The sequence below is a fragment of the Cyprinus carpio genome, chromosome B3, assembly GCF_018340385.1.
Source record: "Cyprinus carpio isolate SPL01 chromosome B3, ASM1834038v1, whole genome shotgun sequence".
In the NCBI taxonomy this organism is placed as follows: Eukaryota; Metazoa; Chordata; class Actinopteri; order Cypriniformes; family Cyprinidae; genus Cyprinus; species Cyprinus carpio.
The window spans coordinates 26,929,690-26,951,075 of NC_056599.1; the positions used below are offsets into that span (position 1 = coordinate 26,929,690).

Here is a 21,386-nt window from a genome sequence, read left to right on the forward strand (position 1 = left end):
AGCAGCACATTTATCCTGGTTTAGTGTTGAATATCAGCCATGGCTATTATTACCTGTGACACAAGGCCATTCTGATATGCAGTGACACTCCGTGATGTTTCTTAAATGTCATATTCAAATATGGGTGTGTTTGGCGTTCCGTGACTGTAGCATTTGCTGTACTTACACCTGTCCAGTGATGACACACGATGGCCTCAGCTAAACCATTAAAACAATCTCCGTTTTCATCTGCTTTCCTTCCATAGAGATGATAACTGACAAGCAAACAGGTCTGAGAGAGCAGCTGCGGTTTTAATCACCGATATACGTTTTAATCTGTTTTCGTTTTATAGAGATGATAAGTGTGAATCTAATAGGACTATTCACTCCGAGCACAGAAGTTTATAGCAAATGAATTGTTCAACAAAAGCACATTGTAACTCTTTGCATAATATTGTGCAGTTCATTCAAACTTTCAAACTTCATTTGAAATCGTCAAGGATAAACATTTGTGTTGTAGGCGCCCACAAATGTGTGTTAAGCGTAGTGTAAAACAGGAAAGAAACATCAACATCCTGTGTGTGAACACTGCTCTGTCTGTGAAGTCTAAAATAGTAAATACTACGATTTCCACGCTTAACTTCTCTGTTTAGTGTGCTTCTCTCGTCTCTTTAATATGCAGTACTCATGCAATAGGAATGTGGATATAACAATAGAATTACTCATTCATGTCTATTGTGTACTCCTGCAATGAAGTTAATGTCTGACAAAAGAATGACAAAGAGGAGGGGAGGAGAAAAGTTGTGTGTAAATTGTTACAAAATATAAAGAAAATCTCTGAAAACAAACCAACTATATTTGGCCTTTAAAATGTGAAAATGAGAAAGGCAAAATAAATGAGATACATGTTTATTTTTTTCCAATAATGAAAATCTGTATATTAGAATAACTACAATTAATGTTTCAAATTGTATTACTGCATTAAACATTTAGTCGTTTTTTCTTCATGTATCTTTTTTTCATAAATAAGCACTGATGCCCTCTAGTGGACACTAAAAGGCAATATTTGCCCTCTTGAGGTGTGCTTCACAACCAGTGAGGAACAAAGTATAGCATTAAAAAGATTTGTGTGTGTCTACAAACTGTAATAATGGATCTCTATAATAATGAGAGGCATTCAAGTGTATTTTGATTTCGTATAAATGAATAATTGTTTATTGATTATTTTATCCATTCACCACTTGTGAAACAATGGCGTTCCTTCTGCCACATACAACAAAAACAGATTCAAACCAAAAAAACAACACAGTCCTTCTTGCAGGAGCAGAGGGAGAGATTGATGTCAATCATCCAGCCTTCACTACTCATGAATGTACAACTTCATTAAGCTTTGCAAAGGTACTTGGATCAATTTCTGTGTATATCAATTTAACTGAAATGTTAAGGGTTTCAAATAACATCGACTCACATTTAGCCAAGGAAAACGTTTCCACATGCAAATATATGCATCTGGAGCACATTTACATACACACAGACTATTCCCCTGGGTTTCCCTTCACTCTTTCCAAATACTGAAACCACCTTGTGGCAGTCTATACTTTTAGGACTAAATGAAAGAAAAACACTAGGTATCTTTGTCTCTTTAAAATTTGCCTATAGGCTGATCAGATAGTTGCATGGGTTCTACAGACATCACCATTTCCGAAAGTAGCCAAGCTTAGAGCAGAAGAAGTGAAGTGAGTGTGTGTGAGTCTAGTTTCCCTATCACTGTGGTAACTGAAGGAGCGTTCCCTGTCCAGACGGGAGGTAGGTAACATTGCGAGAGCGGCTGAGCTGGAAGGCGATGTCCTCTGCTGCCTCCAGCTTTCTCAGCTCCACCAGGCCATCACCAGCTACTGCCAGAGAATTAGCGATCAACAGCGCAGCCTGGGAGTCTCCTTCTGCTGATATGATAGCCGCCTGCTTCTGCTGCTCTGCCTGGGACACAAATACAGAGAGAGAGAGTTAAATCACCTGTTGCTTGTGAGCAAATAAAACCGTATTTTTCAGTTTTATATGTTAGAAAAAAAAATTTAATATTGAAATCACTTTTAAATGTTTAAAAAAACATACAAAATGAAAATAATAATGATCAAAAAGATTGTAGTTTTTTTAAAGAAACATTATAATAAGAAGACGGATGCATTAAAGTGACCAAAAGTGACAGTAGAGACATGTTACAAAAGATTTAAATAAATGCTGTTCTTTTGTACTTTCTATTCAAACAATCCTGAAAAAAAAAGTGTCAACAACTGTTTTCAACATTAATAATAATAATAATAATAATAATAATAATAATAAATGTTTGCGCACCACATCAGCATATTACAATGATTCCTAAAAGATCATGAAGTAATGGCTGCTGAAAAATCAGCAAACTTCAGAAAACACTTATTTTCAATTGTAATATTTCACAACATTACTATTTTTACTAGTTTTAAATAAAATAAATTATGATGTGTTAATGACAATAAGAGACTTCCTTTAATAGGATTACATTATGCAAACTTTTGTACAGTAGTGTATATGTAAAGTGGGGAAAATACAACGAATTATTTTGCTATTACTTTAATATTTTATTTAGTTCATGCTTTTGGTATTTGATTCTATGCATGAGTCAGATTACTATTCTTACAACTCTACCATATAAATATTGCTGTATCAAATAGGTTTGGAATCAAACTGGAGAGTAGCTCAGTTTTAATTACTGATCTCATTTTACTCGCATTTGGGGAATATTCGCTTAGGCACTTATACATTTTGAGGCTCTTACCTTTTCTACAACAAACCGGGCTCTCTCAGCCTCCTGCTGTGCAACCTGCTTCATCTCAACAGCCTCGGTGAACTCCTTGCCAAACGTCAGATGTGTCTGAGGGGAGGGAATATATTAAGGTGAGGCACGGCAGTGAAGAAAAACAGAAACAGAGAAAAGCAGAGGTCTTTACCAGGGAGACGTCATCTAGAATGAGGCCGAAGGTGGAAGCTCTTTCTGTCAGATCCTCACTGACCTGCCTGGACACCAGCTCTCTCTGAGTGATGAGCTCACCGGCATCAAAACGGGCCTGTGGTAAAAATGAACTCCATTTAATCCAAGTGTTCTATTTCATCTCCTGTCCTGTATACGTTGCCCAACATCCAGCCCTGTATACACTACCCTTCAAAATCTGGGGTCAGTAAGATATATATTTTTTATGTATGTTCTTGAAAGAACTCTCATCAAGGCTGCATTTAGTTTATCAAAAACACCGTTAAACTGTGAAAAATTATTACAATTTAAAGGAACGGTTTTGTATTTTAATATAATTTAAAATGTAATTTATTCCCATGACGATAAATCTGAATTTTCAGCATCATTAATCCAGTCTTCAGTGTCACATAATTCTTGCTGAAACATCACTTTGGTCAGAGCAAAATGGCAACATACTTCTATATAAAATATTTTTTTTACTTTACATCTAAAACATGAACAAACATGTGCCTAAAGTGTGTTTTTCTTTGAGTTTTTTTTAAATTCAGTTTATTAAGATTCTGTAAATTAAATCGTAATATATTTTCAATTGTAACTGTACAATTAAATTATATTTTGTACATGAAACTGTTTTATAATAAATGAAGAAAAAAAAAACAATTTCAATAATTTAACAAGCTTACCATCAATACAGATGCTGCATTAATTGCATGCCCACAACTTTGAGTATCCCACTTATAATTACAGTTTTATGGTGGCATTCAATTTATAAATATGATCAAATGAATGTACCATTATTATTATTATCTGTGTAAGTGGCACTGCTTAATATTTGTGTGGGAAGTGATACATTTTTTTCAGGATCCTTGGAACAGAAAGTCCAAAAGAACAGCATTTATTTGAAATAGAAATACTTTGTAGCATTATAAATTTCACTATTTATTCTATCCTTGCTGAATAAAAGTATTAATTTCTTTAAAAAATACAAATAAAATAATGACCCTTTTTTGATAGTTAACATGTTTATTTCACAGCGTGTTATGGATGATACTCACCACTACGGCCTTCAGAACCTCGGTGGTGATGGAGGGCAGCACTCTCTCATCATAGTCCTCTCCGATGCTGGTGAAAATCCGCGGCAGCTGTGTAGCGACTGGACGGAACAGGATCCTCAGCGTGATGTTGACATTCTGCAAATCTGAGAGGGGCAAAGACAGACCATTGTGCAGTTTCCTAACTTTTATTAGTAAAAGCAAAAGAATAAATGTATTGTGATACGGAGAGACAGAAAGATATAGACATTAAAGAATCAATGAAGAACAGAAGCCAGACAGAAACAGTAAGAGAAATAAAGACTGAGGAATGACGTACCTTTGCTACCAGTGATGACGGGCACATTGCGTGGACGGGACCTGCAGTCAAAGATGATTGGCTTCTGCACCCAGGGAATTAGGAAGTGTGTGCCCTCGCCTACAACAATATCCTGAACACCTCGAAACCTGTCGAAGATCACAGCCCTGTGTCCCGCATCCACTGCAATGAAAAACCCACAGAGTTACACAACAGCTCTTCAAATATCATTTAAAACCTGGCAAAGAAACACCTGGCTTTATATAATAATCATATAAACTCAAAACAATGATGCCACTGTTTTATCAGGTACATTACAAAGCAATTTAGCGGTGAACTTACCATTGAAAAGTGCAGAGTTTACTACACCTCCTCCGATGGCCAGGGCCAATCCCAGCTTTCCAATCGACTCGAAGAGCTTTGCCATGGCAGCAATGTGACAGTCCTGGGGAGAGAAGCGTATTCACCTTAAACATCGCTCATGAATGTGAAAACCCTTGAATAATGAAACCATTCTTTCTGACCGGTAAGCCTCGACTCTACAGCAATGACACTGGCATGAAGGAAACGTGCTGCTAACCTGTCCTCACTTTGAGTGGCTCAGACATGGAAAGCGAAAAGCATTGGTAAAAAATGCTTACAATTAATAAACTGTCCTTGTAAAATATGTATTCGCTAATACCATAAGTTACATGACGGTAAAACTAAGAGGGATTAAAATAATACCGTTGTAGCAGAGTTTATGTAATTAGCTTGCTACACGCTAATGCTGCAACTGACACGCTATCAAGAGCCGCTGCCTACTTTAACCACCAAGACGCGCTAATCATGCTTGTTTCTCTTTCAGAACGCCACATTAGTATTATCGGCCTTTATGTAAAGTAAATAAACACCAAATCCATATGAAAATACCGCTAGTGTCTTACAACGTGACCACTCACCGACTGCGCTGTTAGTTCACAGTGACCTCCACCGGAGCCTGCGTAAGAAACACATGAGAAGGAGACGCCTGAGCATGCGCGGAACCTTCAACATAGACGTCTCTGATTGGACAGAAGGACACGGACGAGAACGCCCATTTGAGTAACGAAGACTGTTATTGGTCGCCGTCTGCTCGTTGCTTTAGAACGAGGACTGGGTAAAGACTGAACAACAATGTGGGTGTTTCTTCAACTATATGGCACCCTTGGCACTGTTTTGACATTGAACTCCCCCAACAACCAGTAACAACGTCCATGTGTTGGGTCAGAACACGTAGTCTGTTTCAGTTGGTCTTCTTTTATTTTGTACTGTTCTCTGAGGTCCTCTTATAAAGTTAGCATGATATTTACACCAAAAACATCATGATTTAGGGACTATGGGCTATTTTCTGTCCTGTTTTCAACCCTTTTCATCATAACATAGGCGTGGCAGACTGTAGACACAGAGGTAAACACTCAGGATTGGCTAATAGTTGAGTAAGTTTGACAGACAGCCTACATCCCTCACAGATGGACCCTGCTGTGATTTAGGTTACACATGCACAAATACTCAGAACATATCAAACGATCTTTAATAGCAGACAAAGCAATAGCGATCACATAACTAAAAGAGTTACTCACACTTGAGTTGAGACAGTCGGATCCAATATAATCAGCACAGCATCGTCTTTTAATTTCAATCTCTGTGCTTATGCACACTATTACGTCATAAAGTGTCACATTCCTCAACCTGTCATCTTGGCTTAGGGCTTGGGCGTCGTGACGTCATTACTTGGCGTGGCCGCCATGCTGATGGCCTCCTTTCCTGCTACTCGGACTACTGCGCAGTGTTTAGACATACATCCCTCTCAGCCGTGTGTCTTAATTTGATTAATTAAAAATCTATTTCAACCATGATTAAACCGTTGCTGTATTGTGGGGTGTAATAGCGCAACACATAATCGCCTTTGAAAAAAAATGGATTAACTTGCCACTGCTTTCCTGCTTGGAGGCGCGACCACGGAGACCAAGTGAGGTATAATATCTGAATATTAATTTATATATTTTAAGTAAACACTGAAAATAAGGGAAATTTCCTGGCTACTCATCCCAAAATACCGGAACATTTCTACATTCATCTTTCTGTTGCTGTCCCCTCTGCTGACAGCAAAAATTCGTACTAAAAAACTGCTGCATTAACTAAGCGAGATTGTGAAGCTATGTCTAACGTGACTTTGCTTACATTGGTGTGAAATTATGCTCTCACAACAACCACGCTGTTATCTTAAAAAGGCCAATATCACGCTAAGGTTGCTTTCAAGTAACGTTAAGCAAAACGATGGTTTGAAAATATCTGTTTTGCTGGAAGGGCAACTGTGTAGCAACAGGACAACAGCACAGAGACTGACAGGTCCGATGGAAGGGCTTAACGGGATATTTTTACAGGAAATACTACAACGGGAAGACAGCGGGAAAAGAGCTCAAATACATGAGACACCCCGGAAAAAAACGGAGAGGGTTGACAGCTACTAACTAAATTTTTGAAACACATAAGTTAGTTAAAAGTACATGTGAATAGTTGTTAGCACTAACGGTTACTAAACTAACAACTAGGCGGAGTGCAGTTTACCTTTGTCCGGATTACTGTATACTGTTTGCCGGCTTTATGATCTGCAGCTCCTTAACCCATCCATTTGTGAACTGCACATGAGACTCCAATGACTTGTAGCTTCGGAACTGTTCTGAGTGTAGGCGCTCACAAAAGAAACAAGGTAGCCGAAGATATCTGTAATGCAAAAGTGCGGCAGCAACTCGTCGTCGGTGCTCCACTCTTTGTTGGGATTTTCATATTGATCCAAACCGTTAATAGTGCCGATTTTGTCCACATACCCGATCCCTGGCATCCCTACTTAGCGTATCCCTGTAAATCCCACAAACCTTTTCGCGATTTTAACATATTTTTTTTCTTTCTCCCAACTCTGTTTCTTCTCGTTCGACTTGCTGTATGTTTACATTCACGACGCCATCAACATGGCCGCCACGTCCCAGAATGCAACGCGGCGCCCAAGCCCTTATAAGCTGTTTTTAAACTAACAAGAAAGTTTTTAGTTCTGTAGCTTACAGGATGTGTTTACAGCAATGACCTCTTTTTAATGTCAATAGATCAAGGGCATTTTCATTTTTCAGTTCATGACCCCTTTAAATAAAGCCTTAAAATGTCACATAGTCAACTGTACAAGTTAAGTTAGCCTTGTTTTTAGTTGATTTATACCACTCTTACATTACTTAATCTCTCCAAAGTACTGCTTGTAGCTCATATGCGTAACCTCTAGTCTACCACAAGCTCGATGAAAACAGGAAGTTGTGTTTAGAGAACGTTTTTAGAGCTGTTTAGATGTCTAGTAGGACTAGGATACACACTAACACGACCTCTCTGTGTATATAAAGTATGTGGACGTTATGGCCATCATCTAGTAGGATTTGGTTAGATAATGTTTTTACATACGCACATACTGGTTGATAATGCTTTGAAATAAAATGATTATATTTTTGTTGAAACAGGCCTACGTCACGATCTAGAATTTCAGCTACAGTAAGCCACGTGATGCTGTGACTCTTGCTCCGAGAAATCCCACTGTGGGCCCCCTCCTTCCCGGGACGACACAGACACACCTACAGCGCGAGTTATTATAAACCATCAGCACAGCACTCATACAGTGCACTGGCAGCTGCAAGGACGCATTCTTCTGAAACTGTAAGTCTCGCTTATGTCGCATTTTTTTGGAAGACGAGTCTTGAAAGGATAAACCAAGTTAGGGCAGCTACATTCATCTAACTTGCGTAGTTGTGAATGTTTCTTAATTGCGTCATGATGAACTAATGAAGATGTAATGCACGGAGGACGATGCATTTTTAAAGCAATTATTGCCGTTTTCAGTCCTGGAAAACTGTCGCAGTCTATTTGGACTTTAACTTAATCTTTACACGCATATTATCAGATGAAGAAATCAAAATCAACAGAAGTTTAATTTGTGACATCATTCGCAAGCTTTTACTGTCCTGTCGTGCCAGCCTTGAGTCAGTTCTTTCAGATGCCTTGGGATACTGCAGTTTTTATCGTCACTAAAGTAATGGATTAATGCAAGTGTGTGATTTCCGCGTTCATTCTCAGACTGCATGTTTTACTATTGGTGCACCTTGAACGAGGCCAGCCCCCGCACTGACGTCACGGCATGCGGAAGATGGATTCGAGTGCTTGATTTGAGACAAATGTGTTTGTTTTATGGGTGTCGCTGTGGAGAGTGAACTTGTGTATGCGTAAATGTACATATGACAGCCAACAAACACAAAATATGTGCCAGGGGCATAATATATATATATATATATATATATATATATATATATATATATATATATATATATATATATATATATATATATATATATATTCTGTTATTCTGTTCTGAATGCAGCCTTAAATAATAAAACATCTGCTTATGGTTATAGTTATTTCAATTGGTAATTGGATCTCACTGTCAGCCAAGGCCAGATAAAACGTGTAGGAGGATTATCTAGAAGTTTTGTAATAGTTTATAGCATTAAGACGGAAATGTAAGAAATGTGACTCTGCAATAATGATATTATGACTGTATATTATAACTAAAATCAAGTCTCCAATTCACATTGAAACAGTAAAACTGTTATCGATAAAGTATTAAAGATATAAATATAATATTTAAAATTATTCTATATTTTTCTGTCCATTGTAACAAAGTCCATCTTTCTTAATTTCAAATGAATATGCTCTTTGTGACTTTGTAGCACCTAATCCAAAAATCCTTTGAAATTTGGCGTGGCACCAAATGACAAATTAATAAATATACACCAGAGAAAGGGCTGCCCATTACAATGCACACACAGTCTGAAGGGGTAATGAAAAATTACACTTTCTTCTCTGAAGAACTGTTAGATTGCATGGCATTACTTAATCTTTAACTGAACTACCTGATATCAGTAGTTTAGGTTAAGGAGCGAGCTAAGTGTTGGGCAACATTCTTAGAGGTTGGTCTAACAATTGTGTGGGTGTGTGTGTGAGAAGAACTTTGACTGACAGACTCTTCTTGCTACAAACCAAAATCTATAATTTAGATTTGACAAAATCAAGGCTTATCAGCATTTTATCAGTTATAATCCCAGTTTAAAAAGACAACAAGTGTTGTCACAGCTATCATGAATTTGTCCCAAAGAGATAAGAAGCTGAAGTGTATTCGCTCATGAAATCTAATTCTGCTGACCATTATATTATTGGATTTTTCATGCATGATACAAACTGACGCAGACAGAGGAAGCTTTTTAAGGTATCACGTAACAATGGGAGCTAGCATAAATGAATGATTAATCATATTGTGGAAATAATATCACATGACCATGAAGAAGTAGTTGCATGCACAGATTGTCACTGTATCTCTGTCATTTTACTGCATTTTGGTCATTAATCTCTACATTCCTCCAAATTAGAGTTTGTGAGGAGTACCAGTTGGAAGAAATATGGACGCTGATCAGCTGCTCGGTGCCTCAATCATCAGGATCCCACCTCACCACTACATCCATGTGTTGGATCAGAACACCAACATTGCGCGGGTGGAGCTCGGCCCTCTCACCTATATACGCCAGGACAATGAGAGGTAACCTGGAAAGCATCTGGTTAACTACTGTATGATGCCACAGCCCTTGAAATACAGATTCCTGCTGTTTTTTTTTAGATTTGATGTAAATAGATTTGAATAAATTTAAACGTATACAAGGAAATTTTAGCGGCTAAACTGGAGCATTATATGTAGGACATTTGCAAATTAGGAGCGTGTCCTGTTTCTGGCTGTGATGAAAGAGAGAGTTGCTGGGATACTGGGTGTGTAATCAAGCAGAATCCAAACAACAGCTGATATGAACTATTTATTAAAAGTGTTTAGGTCGATGTTCTGTGTCTCATACAGTAGATTTATTTTTAGTCTATCAGTTCCTTTTTCTTCATCTCAAACTTTCAGTTATTTCTACAAATACAAATCACTATTTCAGTTCAAAAGTTAAGATTTGTTAATGTTTTTGAAGGAAGTCTCTTATGCTTACGATATACTGATTTGCTGCTTCAGAAATATTTATTATTTTAATAAATTTTGAAAACAGTTGTGCTGCTTAATATTTCTGTGGAAACTGTGATCATGTTTTTCTTTGAGTAATATAAAGTTTAAGAGAGCAGCATTTATGAAAAATATTTTGTAACATTATATATGTCTTAACTGTGACATTTGATTAAATGCATCCTTGTTGAATAAAAGTCTACGAAAATGTACTGACCCCATACTTTTGAACGATCGTGCATGTGTCCTGATATTACATGATTGACTGAAATCTTCCTCCTGTTTTCTCTCAGGGTTCTGTTTGCCCCCGTCCGCATGATCATGGTGCCGCCCAGGCACTATTGTGTTGTGCTCAACCCCGTTGCCCGTAATGATGAAGGCCAGGTTCAGTTTGATGCATCAGGTCAAGCTAAGCTCAGACATGCTGACCTGGAGATCCGGCTGACCCAGGACCCCTTCCCCCTCTACCCTGGTGAAGAGATTCAGAAGGTATGAAGTTCACAAACATGTTGCATTGCAGCTGGTGGCTTAAGAGCTTAGACTTGTGGGTAGTTTCAACAGGTGGTGGTTTCCTTCAAAGAGTGGCAAATCTGTGTCACACCTACGTTTTTTTCATCAGCTCACGTTGACTAGATCACAACGAGCACCATTTTGCAGCAGTTCTCTTATAATTATTATTATTTTACATTCTAATACACTTATCTTCTTATTCTTATTGTTATGAAATCCCTGGTCTATTTCTCTGTCTCTCACAGGATGTGACGCCACTGCAGATAGTGTATCCGGACACAGCCCTGCGTCTGCAGGCCCTGCTGGACTTTGAAGAGGAGGGAGGAGAGAAGAGGGTAGCAGGAGACGAGTGGCTGTTTGAGGGACCAGGTACCACTGCCGCACAACTAGCATTAGCTTTACAGAGTTTTGTGTGCCAACCTGAACTAGTTTACTTGCTCAGAGCAACTGACAGTTTAAAATAATGAAGTTCAGAGGGAAATAAAAGGCAGTAAAGATGTTCCTCGTGGTGCAATGTTACAGTACATAGAAGAATGCTCTATAGTTATTTGTTTCCTACACATGATGAGTGAAGACCAAATAACTTTCAAGAAGGTTTTTCGCTTATTTAGTTTTGCCTGCATTGTAAAATCCGATAAGTTCAGAAAACTGAAAAACATTTAAGTAAACCAACTCAAAGATTAAGTTAATAGAAAAATACATTTGTACTATACAAACATGTTAATTGCAGTTTATTTGAAATATGATAAATAACTCATTGATTATATTGTTTGCATATTTTGCTTTATGGTTAAGTACTAGCATGTGCTAATGTAACCACTATATACATGCATTTATATGTTAAGCAACATGCAGTATATATAGTCTTCGAGCTTCGAAGCCCTTCTTTAACCTAACCACCTCATTATAACAGAAACATTGAACACTCACACCGTGTGATTTTTTTTTTGATAATCATCTCACTTTATAATAGTATTTGACCGTTGGAAATTTGTCTCAATACGTCATAAATAGAATGCAGCAGCAGTTTTCTGTCGGGGATTTGTCGCGCCGCATCCAGTGTAGACACCAACACTGATTATAATGAGTAATATAGTATTTTGTCGCACCGCTCGCGTCTGGTGTAGACACGGTGTAACACAGCTCTCGCTATATTAATTCACGCTGGTCATGAAAGAGGAAGTAAATCTATTGAACACTGTTTTTCAGATATTATATTAACTACATTTTGCTAGAGCAGAATGAACAATTGATAGATTAAAACTGAGGTCAACATGAAATGCTGTTTGCAACACAACTTGCCTCCATAGTATGAAAACAGGAGGCTTAATGAGAAAACAGTCAGTTAGGATATTTAATGAGAAAAATGTGAGATTGGACTTAATTTTGATCATGAGGAAAGGAATTGACTGGATTTTGAAAAGTATCTGTTTATTCTCAATCACAAAAAAGTGCACTGCATCATTCGTAATGTATGCATACATTATAGGTGACATCATATGATGTAAGATGTCTAACCTGGAGAGCGTCTTTTTCCGGCAGGGACGTACATTCCCAGGAAGGAGGTGGCGGTACTTGAAGTCATAAAGGCCACGGTGATCAGAGAGAATCAGGCCATCCGCCTCCGAGCACGCAAAGAGGGCCTGGACCGCAATGGAGTCCAAAGAGTTACTGGTTTGTGAGATAGTTCACCCCCAAAAATTCACATTTTAATTACTTACTCACCCTCGTGTTGTTCCAAACCTGTATGATCTTTATCCTTCTGTGGAACACAAAAGGTTTTTTAAAAAATGTCAATACAGTAGAAGTCAGTGTCCTTTCAATGGCAGTTTTCTGCCATTGAAAACATAGTTAACAGTTTGTATTCTGCATGCATATTCAAATACATATGGCTGAAATTGTGTGTGTGTTTCAGGTGAGGAATGGCAAGTCAGTAAGGTGGGAGCTTATCTGCCTGGAGCTCATGAAGAGGTGGTGGATATCGTCAATGCTTTCATCCTCACGGACAAGGTACCCTCTTCTGTCCCTTTCCCTGAAGTTCCCATTAGCATGTTTTATTCTCCATTCACACTTTGAGTAGACAGGTAATGGGTTGTTGGGGTTGTTTGTTTTTTAAAGAGAGGTTTTAGTGTATAGCACATAGTGATTATGGATGAAAGCTCTTCACTAATGAAGTCACAGCTTCAGAACACAATTTTGCCCCAAGCTTAATTATCAACGGCTGCTTGTCATTCCCCCTTCATCAGAATGCTTTGCATGTGCGCGCTCTCCGGCCGTTCCGTGACGCCGGGGGCCGAGAGCGGCGCACCGGAGAAGAGTGGCTGGTGACCGTGGCAGACAGAGAGGCTCACATTCCCTCTGTGGCCGAGGAGGTTGTCGGGGTGGTGGACGTAACCACTCTGAACAGCAGGCAGTACTGCGTGGTTCTGGACCCCGTGGGGGCTGACGGAAAACCTCAGCTCGGACAGAAGAGAGTGGTGAAGGTGAGCGAATCGTTCTGTGGTTTCGACACAGGAAAATGACAGCATTTAATGTTAAAGGGTTAATTCACCCAAAAATGAAAATGACTTGTGTTTTACTCACCCTTGAGGCATCCTGGGTGTATATGACTTTCTTCTTTCAGACGAATCCAGTCAGAGTTATATTAAAAACTGTCCTGGCTATTCCAAGCTCTATCATTGCAGTCAGCAGGTGTTTCTGTTGAACAGTCGTCAAATAAAGCATGCGCATTCATAATAAAACATCCCCTCACACCACTCCGGGGGGTGAATAAAGGCCTTCTGTAGCGAATCCAAGTCTTTTTGTAAGAAAAGTATCCATATTTCAAACGTAATAAACACTTTTCTCTCACTTCCGTTATCTGTCATACGTGGAAGCCGTTCGGGGGTGAGTAAAACACAGTCTAATTTTCTTTTTTGGATGAACTAACCCTTTAAATGCCTATTACTGAAACCTATCATTATACTGAAGGGGCCTAATATAGAACTCTATAGAAGAACTATATAGAAGTCACACTTAAAAATATATGAATGAAACTATATGAATGAAAATGTCATCTGCAAGCTTTTTTGCAAAAATAAATCTGATGCAAAGTCTGCAAGATGTAACTGTTACAACATACTTATCATGTGCATGTGTAACAAATGTTACACTTTATTTTTAAATTTAACATAAAAATCAGTGATATTGATGAATATTTTTTAAAATGTAATTTATTCCTGCGATGCAAAGCTAAATTTTCCAGCATCATTACTCCAGTCTTCAGTGTCACATGATCCTTCAGAAATTATTCTAAATTACTCAGATACAAGAAACATTTCTTATTATTGTTTTATATTTTTTGTAGGAACAGTGATACGTGTTTTCAGGATTCTATGATAAATAGAAATAATTTATTTGAAATTGAAATGTTTTGTAAAATTTTTCTTCAAGTATCTTATAGCTATTAATAATATTTAATTTGACATATTATAATCTAATGCAATAAAGTGCTTAACTTTTAAGCATGGCTAATGTATCCAGACAATTTACATTTTTTTGCAGCCTCTGCTCTTTCAACCTAATCATAAAATACTGATTAATACTCATCACTGGCTATTTAAGTTTCATGCTGTAGGTTGAAACCACTGTAAATTCTAATAGAACCATACATGTAGATTTATAATAACTTTGCAATGTAAATTTCAAAAGTAACTTGCGCTGACTCTTTCTGTCTCCTGTTCTCACAGGGTGAGCGTTCGTTCTTCCTCAGGCCAGGAGAGCATTTGGAGAACGGCATTCAGGATGTGTATGTGCTGTCAGAGGAGGAGGGTCTCGTGCTGCGTGCTGTCGAAGCTTTCATTGACACTGAGGGGGTAAAGAACATGTCTGATCATCCATAATGAATTACTAAAATCACTCATTTAGTACATAATTAACTAGAAAGTGTGACTGCATGAACAGCTGCATGTACAGGTTGAAGGTGTTCTGAACATCTGTGGTCTGCAGGAGAAAAAAAGAAGAGAGCTCTGATTCATTCAAATGGTATTCAAACAAGGAGAGAAAGAAGTGAAAATGCAGGGTGTGGACCTAGACTAGGTTGTTGGAGATTTCAGAACAAAAGAAGACAAATAGAGAGTGGGTGTATTGTGTTTACAGACGTTACCTGTTTCACAGGGTGCTGCCTTTGCCCTTTGTTCTCAATAGTTCATATAACTCTTTCAGCATTCCCGAAATGTTTGTCTTTATGTTTATACGATAAGACAAGAGAGTGCTTTTTCACCCACTTGTTTTTTGTGTTTGTGAACTAGGTTTGTATTTAGGGCGCTTATTAAAACTCATAAATTGCCTTGTCATAAATTGTGTGAACAGGAAGAACTTGATTCTGGATCAATGAACATATTGTGTGAACATAAATCATCATTTAACTGACATTTAGAGCACTAGTATGTCAGACAGAGGGGCAAATCACTTCCTTTATTAATTCATTCCCTTCTCCCCCCCCCCCCACCATTATGAATACTTTTGTTCCCATCCTCATTTTTGTTTTGATAAATATGATTTTTATGCATTCCCTTCATTTTTTTTCTTTTCATTCACCTTGGCTTATACACACAGTCTGATCGAATGCCACTTGTGCTGCAGTGTCCGTCCCCGCCTTACACTAATGTTTGCCATTGTTACTCCTCCCTCCTTCTTTCTTTCACCCCACCTCCCCACTCCTCAACACTTCAGCAGGAAGAGGAAGATGAAGAAGAAGGGACAAGCCGAACCAAAAAGAGGGGAATACAGCGGCGTCCAGGTGACCGTTGGATGCTGCGTGGCCCAATCGAATACGTGCCGCCCGCCACCGTAGAGGTGTTGCTGAGACGAGATGCTATCCCGCTGGATGAGAATGAGGGCATTTACGTCCGTGACATCAAAACTGGAAAGGCAAGATTTGAAGATTAGAAAGAATTGATCGACCAAATGCATTCTTTAAATTTCTATGATTTTCAGAATCACATCTGAGTGTTTATTAAACTCTTTTAAGAACAATCACGTGGGACAGTTAGAGGATATTTTGAGACTAGGCCTGAGAGCATAGAGTTCAGTGTCGGTTAAAGCAATTGTGCAGGCAAGAATGAAAATGTGTCAAGCTTTACAGAGTCTAAAATGGACAACTTAATTTGTTGTAAAGTGTGCATCTAATGTCATCATAAATTTGATTATAAGCCAGAAGATGTTTTGTGAATATTGGCTTAAATTTAAGATTATTCCACACTCAAAGCTGTCATATGGCTTCAGAATATTAAAATAACAGATATACCATTACAATAAATATTATTATAAATATTTAGGTTAAACTTTTGTTTAAGGTGTCCTTGTTACAGTGTAATTATATATTTAAGTACTGGGTAATATTAATTAACTACATGTACTTACTATATGGTTAGGGTTTGGTTTAGGGTTACTTGCATGTAATTATGCATAATTTGTTGTTATTATAATAGTAAGTACATGTAACATGTGGAACAAGGACACCTTAAAATAAAGCGTTACCAATATTTATTTCATGAATAAATGCATGTTATTAATTTTCTCCATTCAGTTTCATTTGGAGGAAAAGAGTAGCTAGGACAATTATCCAAAAATCTAACTTTTGCGAAAAAATGATATGGGTTAGGAAAAATATTTTGGAAATAAAATTTTGAGGTGAAATATTCCTTAATCTTTTATTTCAGTTTAGAAAATGTAACATAAGGCAGTCTCATGTTTCTTATTGAAGGACTAGAGTGTAGCTTGATTTTGATTAATTTAATTAATATTGACAAAACCAAACAAGCTTGAGGGTAAACGCTCACAAACAACATCATGAAATCAAAGTGCTTTATATCCCAGCTGAGCTTCTGTTTGCTTCTCAGGTGCGTGCTGTGATTGGCCAGACCTACATGTTAACACAGGATGAGGAACTGTGGGAGAAAGAGCTTCCAGCCAATGTGGAGACTCTTCTGTCTCAGTCGCTAGCTGACCGCTCGTTGCGAGGAGGAAACATTGCGCAAGCTGAGAGAGATAAAACCAGAGTGGTGTCCTATCGTGTCCCACACAATGCAGCCCTGCAGGTGTACGACTACAGAGAGAAGAAGGCCAGGTATGTAGTAGTGACAGTCAAATGGTTACGCAACATCTTTCCTAAGACTTTTGGGTCCATATTTTAGTTCTGTGGAATTCTTCTTAAAAGTAGTTTTATTTTTACTATTAATTTATTTCTTTTAATTCATTTTTTGTGTAGTTAATTGTTACATTTCTAAGTTAAAAACTTAAAATAATTTCTCTTATCCATTCTCTTTCTCCTTCTGTTTCTCTCACAGGGTGGTGTTTGGCCCTGAAATGGTGATGCTGGGTCCTGATGAACAGTTTACAGTTCTTTCCCTTTCCGGAGACAAACCCAAACGTCCTCATGTCATCAAAACCATTTGTCTCCTGCTTGGCCCAGACTTTTGCACGGACATCATAACCATCGAGACGGCCGATCATGCTCGCTTGCAGCTGCAGCTCTCTTACAACTGGTATGTTGTGTCTGTGTGCTCTAAAGCCTTATTAGAAAACGTCTCCAGGAGTAAAAATGAAGTGCAAATAAACAATAGGCTGATCATAGGAGTGAGCTCACTTTCTTTCTCTCTGTGTCAGGCACTTTGATATCAAACAGCCCACTGAAGCGGCCAAGGCTACGGCTCTGTTCTCTGTGCCAGATTTTGTGGGTGACGCGTGCAAAGCCATCGCTTCCAGAATCAGAGGAGCGGTGGCCTCAGTGCAGTTTGATGATTTCCACAAGGTATGTGACACACCTTTAGTTGTATTGCTCTGATACCTCTCTTTGTTTAGTGGTTGTAAATGTAGCAATTAAAGTTAAACTTTAAACTACCATTCAAAAGTTTGGGGACAGTAAGATATGTATTTTTAAAGAATTAATTAATACAGCACTTTTATTTAGCAAGGATGCAGTGTTAATGTGCAAAGTTACAAAAAAATCCTGCTTCAATTAAATGCTGTTCTTTTGAAGTTTCTGAAAAAATGTATCAAGGTTTACACAAAAATATTAAGCTGTTACAACCTTTATAAGAAATATATAGAAGAAATGCTGAAAATTCAGCTTTGACATCACAGGAATGAACTAGATTTAAAATAGAAAACATATATTTTAAATTGTACTAATATTCCACAATATTACCATTTTTACTGTATAATTTATTAATAAATGCAGGTGTGAATTTAATACTTCTTTCAAAAACGTTATAAAAATTTTACTGACCCCAAGCTTTTGAACAGTAATGTATATTGTTTTCTTTTTCTATATTTGACCTGTGTGTCCATGTGTGTTACAAACTGCTTTGAAAACTTTTTAAACATCCTACAATATTGCAGCTGCATTTGTTATTTACTGTAAAGTTTTAATGTTGTGGGTTTCTTGATTTTTGCATTTTCAAATGTATGCTTGAGCCCCTAAAAGCAAAAAAAAAAAAAAAAAAAAAGCAGCATATGTCCCAGAGACGTCAATTCAAGAGTGAACAGATGATGATTAGGATGTGATCAGGCCTGTTTGTTTTATATGTCTTTGCTCTGACCTTATGCATCTATTCCTCCTTCAGAACTCCAACAGGATCATCTGTTCATCTGTCTTTGGTTTTGATGAGAAGCTCGCGGTGCGGTCCAGTCTGCGCTTCAATCAGAACGGGTTAGTTATCAGCAGCGTGGACATTCAGTCTGTGGAGCCGGTGGACCAGCGCACCCGCGACGCCCTGCAGAAGAGTGTGCAACTAGCCATCGAGATCACCACCAATTCACAGGAGGCTACTGCACGGTACAAACCAAACACAACATCTTACTGTCTTTATCTTTTTTTTCTTTTTTTATTTAAATCAATTATTTAAACATTTCAATTATTTAATTTACATATAATTGTAATAATTGAAGTATAATAATTGAAATTTAAATCTTTATTTAAATTATTTTATTGTATTGAATTTTATTTTGTTATTTTTTTTTTGTATTTTTTTTATCTATGTCAGACAAAAGACTGATTTATTTATTCATTTCCAATAAGAGTAGTGCAGGAGCTGTGTTATGTTATAATCAAATGCGTTTGCAGAATTTTTCAGATGCATTGGAATATTCAAACCTTTCAGCTTTTCTAATCAGAGCTATTAGAGTAGGGTGAACAATGTCAGAATTACTAATATTTTTTAGATAAAATATATAACACTGTGTCTGTAAAATTGGTGGTTATGAAATTTAAGGTAAATTTAAGGGGGGTCGGTCCTTCTCTGTTGCAGCACCCAAACCCACAGCCTGCTTTTAAATGTGAGGTCTGCTCCTTCACTAGCCAGTTTAAAATCAGTTCTTAAACCCTCAGGGAACAAATAACGATTAGTTTATTGTTGTTTTCTAATTGTATTCTATTTAATGTGTTTCTTTTGATTGTTTTGTCTGTTTTTTATAATTTTTTTATATTTAATGTGTATATATATATATAGCACTTTGGGGCAACTCTGTTGCTTTTAAATGTGCTATAGAAATACATTCTGACTTGACTTATTATTTTCTATACATAATATTAACTATCCCTAGGTTTTTTGATTTTTATTTTTTTTTTTTTTCAGATGTATTGACGGTCATTGTTTTTTGTGTGGATATATATTTATAAGTTCATTATTTATTCATTTTACACTAATGAATAAGGGGAGAGTAACTGTTCCTTCATAAAGCATTTGAAAGTTCTGTGTGACTGCCACTAGGGGGAGAAATGCAGCAATAGCGTATCAGCGATAGTGAAAAGCTTGAAGGGTATTTTTTTTGCTTAACCTAATTCTTAGTCTCTCTGAATCTCTTAATTTACATAAACAATGGTTTCCTCTGATGTTTTCTTCAAAGGTACACTATGTAACTTACAATGTTCTTTTGCGAGACACAGAGAGTTTCATTTATTAACTGCTAGAGTGCCAAAAATGACATAGTAGTGTACTTTAAAAAAAGACTCAAACTTCTGTTATTCTACCAGCTTTCCCTATTTTTCCTATGTATTTGTCTGTCATGCTCATTTACATTCATTACCTTCTTTCAGACATGAGGCAGAGCGTCTGGAGCAGGAGGCTCGGGGTCGCCTGGAGAGGCAGAAGATCACAGACCAGGCAGAGGCAGAGAAAGCCAGGAAGGAGCTGCTTGAGCTGGAGGCTCAGAGGTGAGTTCACTGCGAGGGCCAATGCTATGCTAATGTTTGTCTGCACATTTAATGTTTTCACGGTCAATAATCAGTGTGTGTGTTTCCCAGTGCTGCAGTGGAGAGTACAGGAGCGGCGAAGGCTGAGGCACAATCGAGAGCCGAGGCGGCTCGTATACAGGGAGAGGCGGCGGTCGAAGAGGCCAAACTCAAAGCAGAGGCTCAGAAAATCGAGGCCGTATGTCATCCAGACTATGCTAGTTCTCATCTTTTTCTATTCTTACCCTATAAGAGTTTGACCCTTTTCCTCTCCTCTGTGTGTCAGGACGCTGAGCTGGCCCGTCTGTGTAAGGCACGTGAGCAGGAGCTGATTTACAAGAAGGAGATGGACCAACTGGAGGTACAGAAGCAGCAGAAACTGGCAGAGATTGAGAGCCTGCGCTTCAAGGAGTTGATGGAGAACCTGGGCACAGAAACCCTGAAGGAAATGGCCCGAGCCGGGCCTGAACTACAGGTAAGTCAGCATTGGGATAGCAAATTAACATCTTTCTGTAGTGCCTTTGCATCACAAATGTTTTATGTTTTAATCGTTTTTTGTCGATAACCTAATGAAACATGTACCATGTTTTCTTCCAGGTGAAGCTCCTGCAGTCTTTGGGTCTGAAGTCTACTCTTATTACAGATGGCTCCTCTCCTATTAATCTCTTTACTACTGCCAATGGCCTTCTGGGGGCTCTGCAGGGCAAAGGACATGAATAAATAAAAACTAGGAGAGACAGAGGTTAAGAGGCCTTATACCAATTGATATGCATAAATAAAAACTGTGATGCTGTACTCTGTTATTGTTTTCATTCTTAAAGCCATTACAGTAAAGCCATGTAAGTGCAGCATTAGCAGTACCTTTGCTGCTTTAGTTGAACTAACACTCAGTTCATTGTAATAGATATGCTTTCACTTTACTAACACGTATAGTTTTTTTTATAGACTTTATTTTGTGTTCAAGTGACATGCTGAAACGTTCCTATGGTGCCTTAAATAATTCAGTTCAACCAAAAGAGCTTTCTAGAAAATGTGTTTCTTTACTGTGCTTTGCTTTTTACAGTGATAAAACTGCATTTAGTGTGTGATAATACCTCAGATATCAAATAAAATATTTTGCATCGCTCATCAGTGCCCTTCGTTTATTTCATTTCATCAAATTAGATTCAGTTTTAGTTAGACTATTTATAGTTTCGATGCAATCAGTCATCAACTGTGAGTCAAGCCCT

The 21,386-nt window shown here is 37.8% G+C and overlaps 2 protein-coding genes across 5 annotated transcripts; one reads left to right on the plus strand and one right to left on the minus strand.

The window, feature by feature from the left end:
• Window positions 1–1,165: 1,165 nt before the first annotated feature.
• On the minus strand, window positions 1,166–5,418 carry phb (prohibitin). 3 transcript variants are annotated; one of them, XM_042720541.1, is made up of 7 exons: window positions 5,278–5,418; window positions 4,679–4,781; window positions 4,358–4,519; window positions 4,042–4,184; window positions 2,964–3,080; window positions 2,792–2,887; window positions 1,166–1,956 (listed from the first exon to the last, which is right to left on the minus strand). In XM_042720541.1, the coding sequence occupies exons 2-7, from the start codon at window positions 4,761–4,763 to the stop codon at window positions 1,744–1,746; spliced, it is 816 nt and encodes a 271-aa protein (XP_042576475.1). In that variant the 5' UTR covers window positions 4,764–4,781; window positions 5,278–5,418; the 3' UTR covers window positions 1,166–1,743. The 3 variants fall into 3 exon arrangements, with proteins under 3 accessions (XP_042576475.1, XP_042576476.1, XP_042576477.1); XM_042720542.1 differs by lacking the exon at window positions 5,278–5,418 and adding an exon at window positions 4,917–4,925; XM_042720543.1 differs by lacking the exon at window positions 5,278–5,418 and adding an exon at window positions 4,861–4,883.
• Window positions 5,419–7,892: 2,474 nt separating this feature from the next.
• On the plus strand, window positions 7,893–21,283 carry LOC109057142 (major vault protein). Of its 2 annotated transcripts, none has more exons than XM_042720544.1 (17): window positions 7,893–8,050; window positions 9,814–9,980; window positions 10,727–10,922; window positions 11,189–11,312; window positions 12,486–12,617; window positions 12,859–12,953; window positions 13,190–13,426; window positions 14,672–14,797; window positions 15,657–15,854; window positions 16,826–17,052; window positions 17,273–17,470; window positions 17,592–17,736; window positions 18,551–18,762; window positions 20,023–20,139; window positions 20,230–20,356; window positions 20,444–20,632; window positions 20,755–21,283. In XM_042720544.1, exons 2-17 carry the CDS (start codon window positions 9,844–9,846, stop codon window positions 20,875–20,877), a joined length of 2,583 nt encoding a protein of 860 aa, XP_042576478.1. In that variant the 5' UTR covers window positions 7,893–8,050; window positions 9,814–9,843; the 3' UTR covers window positions 20,878–21,283. The 2 variants fall into 2 exon arrangements, with proteins under 2 accessions (XP_042576478.1, XP_042576479.1); XM_042720545.1 differs by having other exon boundaries at window positions 15,660–15,854.
• Window positions 21,284–21,386: the final 103 nt, after the last annotated feature.

Bases quoted from the DNA above. Each gene is read 5' to 3' on its own strand.
- phb (XM_042720541.1), bottom strand. From the start codon at position 4,763: ATGGCAAAGCTCTTCGAGTCGATTGGAAAGCTGGGATTGGCCCTGGCC. The intron at 4,520-4,678 runs GTAAGTTCACCG...TTTTCATTGCAG, and splicing joins AAACTCTGCACTTTTCAATG to TGGATGCGGGACACAGGGCT. The intron at 3,081-4,041 runs GTGAGTATCATC...TTTTTACCACAG, and splicing joins AGGTTCTGAAGGCCGTAGTG to GCCCGTTTTGATGCCGGTGA.
- LOC109057142 (XM_042720544.1), top strand. From the start codon at position 9,844: ATGGACGCTGATCAGCTGCTCGGTGCCTCAATCATCAGGATCCCACCT. The intron at 12,618-12,858 runs GTTTGTGAGATA...TGTGTGTTTCAG, and splicing joins TGGAGTCCAAAGAGTTACTG to GTGAGGAATGGCAAGTCAGT. The intron at 20,140-20,229 runs GTGAGTTCACTG...TGTGTTTCCCAG, and splicing joins CTTGAGCTGGAGGCTCAGAG to TGCTGCAGTGGAGAGTACAG.